The sequence below is a fragment of the Amphimedon queenslandica genome, unplaced genomic scaffold (assembly GCF_000090795.2).
Source record: "Amphimedon queenslandica unplaced genomic scaffold, v1.1 AMPQUscaffold_11974, whole genome shotgun sequence".
In the NCBI taxonomy this organism is placed as follows: domain Eukaryota; kingdom Metazoa; phylum Porifera; class Demospongiae; order Haplosclerida; family Niphatidae; genus Amphimedon; species Amphimedon queenslandica.
Genome location: NW_003547787.1, coordinates 3,589 through 11,193, shown reverse-complemented (window position 1 = coordinate 11,193; position 7,605 = coordinate 3,589). Strand labels below are relative to the sequence as shown.

The following is a 7,605-nucleotide window of genomic DNA, read 5'->3' as shown; positions in this document are numbered from 1 at the left end:
GCGGCAAGGGGCGTGGCGAGACTATTGTTGGAACCATTTGGAACAGGATCTAATTCACTATCTTAAGAGCAAGGCAAATGCCAGTGCCACCGATATTAGTTTTTTGTTCAGATATTTAAGAATTTGATGATGGAAGAGACAGAAGATGATCTTGATAAACTGTGGCGTGATATAAAGGTAAATGAACGCTTTCAAGGCAAGCAAGTTGTTCTGAACTACTTTGAAAATAGACTGTTGCCTGCATTCAAAACTCATGCAGCAATCTGGATATTGAAAGAAGTTGGAGTTACTAATCCAGACATGGGAATTACTAATAACCCTGCTGAGTCAATCAATGCTGTTCTTCATGCCTTACAGAATTGGAAACAAGTTCCCCTAGACATGGTTTGCCTCTCTTTATTTCATTTAAGCTCGTATTATTACAGAGAAATTGAAAGAGCTTTACACCAGTTAGGCAACTGGAATGTTAAAGATGAATACTTTCATCTACTACGAGAACCATCTCTTATGCCCCGTTTGCCCAAAGTTTCTGATCCTAAAGAGATAGTTGCTAGAGTTAAAAGTGGCTTACTACCATCTCATTCCGGCAAAGATGACAAAGAGATTATTGAGTCAGCCAATAGAAAAACAGATTTAACTGTGGATAGCAGCATATTTTCTCTTGCTGTTGATGCTGTAGAAAAACGGTACGTTTCTTTAGCTGACACAGGTTGCTGGGTAGTGAGAGCTACTGATGGAAAGACACCTTATGCTGTTAGGCTCTTCCCTAAGGAGCAGTGTTCCTGTGCACAGGGTAAAAACTGTTACCACATTCTTGCTTGTAAATTAATGACTGGACAAGAAATAAGGGATTTTGTTCCACCAAAGCCTAACATGACATGTTTACAGCAACAGGCAAGGAGAAAGAGAAAAGAAAAGCCAGCGGGGAGGAAAAAACCTTGAAATTTTGACTTTAAACCAATGAATCCACCAGACACTGGATTGTCGGATTTTGAAGAAGGTTACACAATGTATATTTATGTGTACATGTTTTACTGTTTATTACAGATGATACTGAATCTAAGAATGTGGGTATCAGAGAAGGTCATTCTAAAAGTAGAAATATTCGAAGTAAATTATAATTGTTTATTTATTCTTGTATTTTTTTATGTGCATTCATATTTCAGATATTGAATGTAAATGTGCTTTATTATTTTATTACAGAGATGGATAATAGTGTTACACGTGATGGTCAACCTGTTGATTCAAATGGAAAAAGTTCTAAAAATAAGAATAAAAGAGTTAAGACACAAAGCCAAGGTTCGTTTATTAATAATTTATTTAGTTTCAATTTAATTATTAAGCAGAAGGAGCTGCATCACAACGTTTAGAGGAGAGTAAAGTTGATAGACGTTTGCTTCATACATCAAGTGAACCCCATTTTACTTGGCAGAATTACATAGGAAAAATTTTCCTGTTATTTCCTAATGTTCTTCAGTATCCTAAAATTTTTGAATCTAAGTTGAATGAGGTATGACTTTGTCATTTAATAAACTATCAATAATATTAGTATAATTTGCTCTAGAGATCTTTGTAGCATACTTGATTAAGTAATTCTGACTTTTTTTAGGATGCAGTCACTATCGAAGTTAATAAAATTTTGGTGTTTGTAACCAGGCGATCTAATCAGATTGCATTTATACGTAGGATTGACAATCAAAGCAGATCTCCTGTTATTGAAGTAAGCTGTACTATCTTATATGTTATTTCAAATCAATGCTGCTCTTGATTATGTTTTGCTTAACTTTTAGATTATTTCTGCATATCAAAAACCAGATTGTTCTGAATTGGAGTACCTAGCTGGCAGGCATCTCAATTTAAAGCTTCACTGCACATTTATAGCAAGGCATAATGGCGTTCAGTTTTGTGATAATGAAAATGATGCAGACCTAGTAACAGCTTTTTTTTTGTTTGGTGTGTGCAGTCAGCCAAAGACAGATTTGGGGGAAGTCTGTGTCATACTATCTACAATGTCTGAACAGCTGCACAGTTTCATGACAGGCTACAAACCATCATTGCAGATAGAAGTCGCAAGTGGTCAGTTTTGCAAGACAAAGGTTGTCACAGTTCAGCTTCTTTGTGACTGCTTTATTCCCTGGATTGAGGGGTCCACATCAGCTGCAATATATGGGACACGGCAAAAGGAGTTCAATATGCACTTTTGTTGTAAATGCAAGATGTGGTACCATACTTATTGTCTCAGGAAACTGGGTATAAGTCCTCCAAATAGGAGGGTGCAATTTATGTGTCACCACTGCACTGTACCAATGACTCTTGAGTGGGGTGCTGAAAATTTTACTAATACTTGCACAGTTGATAATTTCTTGACAACTCTTATGTTGCACTGCAAAGAGCATCCTGGCTATCTTAGTACTGTTTTGAATGACAGTGACTCTGAAGATGTTCTTAAAACAGGAATAATGCTTATGTTACAGGGGAATTTAACTGAAGGACATGATGTTATCCTTCAGCATGTACACAAAAAAGTTAATTTCAAATCCAGTAATCATCTGTTTGATTGCTATGGTAACGAGCATTCAAACTTTCTATCTATCTTCAGAAATATTTCCAGAATTATAATTTTATTGGTCCAGCAATGTACATCTCAGTATTGTCCAACTGAAAAGGAGGAGGTTATTAGAAATATTGCGTCGTTTTCTTTTCGCAAGCCATCTACTGAGTGTTTTGATAGTCAATTGAAGCATTTGTTTCCTGTTTCTGGTGATATGATACAAGGTTATTGTGGTGCCGAATTTGTTGCCGAACCACCAATTCAGTCTGAGCAGGTTGTGTGTGATCGTGTAAAGATAGATAGGGATGGACAAGAGAGGGAAACATTCTATGCATGTGGAGGTAGGCCTCAGGCATTAAAAGCATCGTTCTTATCTAGGAGACCATGGATGATTCTAATTAATATTTCTCTACTTCAAGGAACTGAAACTCAGCTATTACCAAGAAGTATTGATATATATGGTTTTAGTTTTAAACTAGCCGGATATTCATTGCATACCACTGGTCATTATACTTCAGTCGTAATGTGGAGAGATAAGTTTTATTATTATGATGACATCAAGAAGACAAAGGAACAGAGACTCAACCTTTTACGTGATGAATATCTCTTTGGAAAGGATGGGTCATATGCTTATTATTTTGTCACAGAAATTTGTGCACCAGAAACTGTAGCCTGTGCTGTAACAAGAGAGGATCTCAACTCAATGAAATGTCAGGGAAGTGGTATAATTTCTGTCACTCATACAATTAAATATGCAGTGGTTGCTATTAAGAAATATGTTCCATTTCCAGGTTAGCATTACTTGATAGCTTGGCAAGAATACATCATTTACAACTTCATTTCTAGAGAGTGATGACTTTATTTTTATCAAGGACATTCACAGTAACGGAAGACAAGGGCTCTCAATGAAGGATCTAAAAGTTATTTGTGATGGGGAATGTATTACAGACAAGGCTTGTTGCATGTTGCATGAACACTACATTAAAAATATTTTTCATAATTGATAATTGATTTCTATATGCATATTTTGAATTGGGTGCAAGATGTAACATTTGCTAGGACATACTCATATTGTCTGTCAACTCAATTTTACACAGCTATTTTGCAAGGAAACTCTGATAGCCATATTAAAGTATTGCAAGCAAATATAAATTATTGCTATAGTTTATGTAGCTTGACATACAGCAAGTGAGAAGACTCATGTGCCCTATACAGTTGTCATCACACTGGATTCTTGTGGTACATTATGACTTAAATTTTAAATTATGAGTTTAAAATCCTTTTTAAGGCAATTGATCTTGGAAAGAGAATAATAAAATGTTTAGATCCGTTGGGACATCAAGACCATAAGAAAGTACTGGATAACAATAACATATGGTACATTAATTGTACTACTGTTACACTTTTTATTACTAATGTCTAAAAATTTAGTGAAGCTATTGAAGGACACTACATGAGAATGTATGGTAAAAGTAGGCACTTAACTAAATGGAAAATAGTTTATGATGAAGCAATTATAATGCTTTCAATTTTTTATAAATAATATTAGGAAAGAACACTGCATCAACATCTAAGTGACTCTGGAGTATTTATTTGCAAGGTAAATGCAACGACAAAACTTAATACTGAATTCATTGATGTCATTAGTATTCTAGAGCCATTATTTACAGCAAATCATTGCATTTCAATGTAAGTTACTCAATTTAGTTTAATCAAAGTCACTTCTTTTGCAGAGCGATCCAAACCATTTTCGAAAATGGTTATTTCGGGAACTAATCAACCTGTTTGATCACAATTAATTTAATTATGATTAGTAATATAATTTGTATTTTCTAGTAATGCAACAAGCAAGTACGAGTTTAAAATTTCAAATTCAAATTGGGTTAGTATCATTGAAGAAATTAAGCCTGTAATGTCTTATGATGATGATGATGAGGATGATGATTTTAAGAAGGACACTGATAAAGAAGGTATGGATAATTAGATTATACTTTCATGGCTAAAATGGCTCAATTTAGAAGCAGAATATGCAGATGAGAAGCTTAATTCACCTGTAACTAGTGGAGATGATGAAGGTACACTACGCTTCTATGTATATGAAAATTAGATACATATTTATGCATTAAGATTATGAAACGATACCTATTCTTGTACCTGATTATCCTGAGGAGCTTATGGATGATGATGATGACATAAATTACAATTGGAAGCAATCATTTACCTCAGTCATGATGGAATTTGCAAAGAAGTCACACCCTCCAGAAAGGTTTTTACACTGTTTTCACAGTTGAATATTGATAACCTTCAATGTATAGGATTGGACCACAAACTGTATCAGATTTATTTGATGATCTGAAGTCTCAAGAGGTTGTGCAACTGATGCTATAGAGCATGTTATTCATTTTATCAATACAATAGGTGAAATTTGTCAAGACAGCTAGAAATCCAAAATCTAGCAGCTTTTATGATAAAAAAACCTTTCACAGCAAGAATATAACACAACCACAGAGTATTTGGCCTTTACAAAATGATGTAGTTGTAAGTTTTTTATTTCTATAAATTTATTGTTAATTTTTATAATTCATATTAGTCACAATTAATATTTCTGTACCTCGAAGAAATAAGTTCTTTGCACTGTGAGGATGTCACCAAAAGGAAGGCATTAGCAGTTAATTTATTATGGCCAGAGGTCAGTAATCAGTATTATACTGTGATAAAAATTGATATATTAATACCCACAACATTTTTAGGCGATGGTGATGGTCTTAGCATTTCAAAGAGGCATGTCACATGAAGATGCTAATATATTCTACAGAAAAGAACTTATGATATTATGAATTATATAATAAATGAGAAATCTCTACTCCAATAGTTAAGTTTGTATAATAAAAATATAATAAAGCCTATACTCATACAGGCCTTCTGCATATGCTTAGAATGTAGTTTTAAAATTGTCCGGGCTTGCAATGCGGAAAATGAACTTGTATAGAGCTGTGAATACAAACACAGATGATACAAGAAGACTATTCACATGTATCCCCACCTTTCCAGTTCGGGATCCCCACCCCGCCTTTACCGATAAAATCCCACTCCCCATCCGGACCCTCACCCCGCTTTTACCGATGAAATCCCGATCCCGATCCCCATCCCCACCCCGCTTTTACCAAGTCCCAACACCTAGGACACTGAGGACACTGTGGACACCTAAGACACTGTAGACACCTAGGACACTGTGGACACCTAAGACACTGTAGACACCTAGGACACTGTGGACACTGTGGACACTGTGGACACCTAGGACACTGTGGACACCTAGGACACCTAGGACACTGAGGACACCTCAGTAGGACACTGAAGACACCTAGGACACTGAGGAAGGGGCACAATCTTGCCAGACTAGACTAATTAGAACTATACACATGATTACACATGCATAATTAACCAGCTCCATATATTTCCGAAAACTAAAGGTTACTATACTATATCCCAACTGAGTTTGACACCAGCCACTTGGAATTTAAAAAATGTAGGTATACGTCACTGATGACGTCTTATAATTATATTCATAGAAGCATGGCCGATATTTTACAGCTGCGTAGTTGGCCTGTATTGCACTCTTAAAAAGGTTTTGTTTGTTCTGATAAGCAGTACAATAGCTGCTGGAGTCAACTAGTCTTCATAAAGGTCATTATTATCAGAAAATCTTTCTCTGTTAGCTTTTAAAAAGAAGAATTATCAGTTTGGGCGCTCGACCACATGTTCTTATGTAAACTATGACATAGATAAATTGTCATAAAACGTCATTTTGGTCATGTCCAGAAATTGCAATGGGACTTCCGGTCGCGTTAATTTAATGATATTCATTGGAATTACCATAGCAACGGCAGTTCAGCAATGGTGGATTGATAGGAAGCTTCACTACAAAGCTTGCTAACGTCTTTCTGGTTCATGGATGGGACTTCACTAGATACTTGAGGCTTCTAGAATGCTACTTAATGCAATTGGTTATGGTAGTTTTCTCATATTCTTTTGTTAAAGTGGCAAGCGTGGTGAAAGAACGAGCTCTTCTCAAAAAACGGCCGTCTTACTTCAAAAAGGTCTAGAGACACTATTTGCTTGTATATATAAGATGTTAAGCACTCTTTCTTTCACTTTATTATTCCTAAGAGAAGAGGAAAGCACTTGTGACTTGTTGACTCTTGCTGCTGCACCCGTCATCATTGAAATGGCTAAAATTACTTCACCTTCAGGAGACAAATGTTCCAAACAAAGTTTTGAATTTCTTTATCTTTTTTTGCATCATTGGGTAGTAAGAATTTTGTACTTTCACAAAATAAGTGAGCAAATTGTCAAAAATTGTTTGAAATTTAGATATAACCATTCAAAAAGTAAAAAAATTATCATACATACATAAAGGAATGACAAGATGGCGGCACTGACTGCCTCATCTTCAATTGGTAAATGTTCCACACAAAGTTACTCCAAATGCTGTAATATTTAGCAGGAACACAGGTAGATGGATGAAGAACAGCTACTGAAGTGCGCAAATTGATGATTCTTATTGTAAAGAAAGATATAGCCTAGTAAATGGAAATGTCCATTCCTGCCCTGTATAAAGTCAATCAGTGGTATACGGAGATAAATGCTCAGTATACTACTCCGTGTCCACTCATTTCTGGACATGTATGCCATTGGGTTTATAGGGAGGACCCGGTTCTCAGGGTTCCCAAGGGCTTAGAGACCCAAGACCTCAGATCCTGTGATGGCATTGGGCGATTAAGAATCTGTGAAAGTTTCATCCTTATCCCACATTCCTATAAAAAGTTATTCCAGTTTTTCTTGGGTCAAACTCAGTTGGGATATAGTATAGATGGGTCTTTTCTGTCTGTAATGGCTTGTGGTAAACAAAATACCTCGTGCCGCCATTTTGTTAATTAAAAGAAACATGTGCTCCAAAATTTGGGTGTGGTCGCGCATGCTCAGATGTCAGAAATGGGAAAAGGGGGCATTTTTTTAATCTAGCTATGCTTGGATCAACTGCAATACTTAGTGGG

At 35.8% G+C, this 7,605-nt stretch overlaps 2 protein-coding genes across 2 annotated transcripts; both read left to right on the top strand.

Moving 5' to 3' along the window:
- The first annotated feature begins 40 nt into the window (after positions 1-40).
- LOC109588616 (uncharacterized) lies at positions 41-1,156 on the top strand. The gene is made up of 2 exons (XM_020004764.1): positions 41-1,000; positions 1,048-1,156. The coding sequence occupies exon 1, from the start codon at positions 127-129 to the stop codon at positions 940-942; it is 816 nt and encodes a 271-aa protein (XP_019860323.1). The 5' UTR covers positions 41-126; the 3' UTR covers positions 943-1,000; positions 1,048-1,156.
- Positions 1,157-4,410: 3,254 nt separating this feature from the next.
- On the top strand, positions 4,411-5,547 carry LOC109588617 (uncharacterized). The gene is made up of 7 exons (XM_020004765.1): positions 4,411-4,521; positions 4,570-4,626; positions 4,679-4,817; positions 4,867-4,918; positions 4,970-5,089; positions 5,142-5,240; positions 5,302-5,547. Exons 1-7 carry the CDS (start codon positions 4,464-4,466, stop codon positions 5,386-5,388), a joined length of 612 nt encoding a protein of 203 aa, XP_019860324.1. The 5' UTR covers positions 4,411-4,463; the 3' UTR covers positions 5,389-5,547.
- The last annotated feature ends 2,058 nt before the right edge of the window (positions 5,548-7,605 follow it).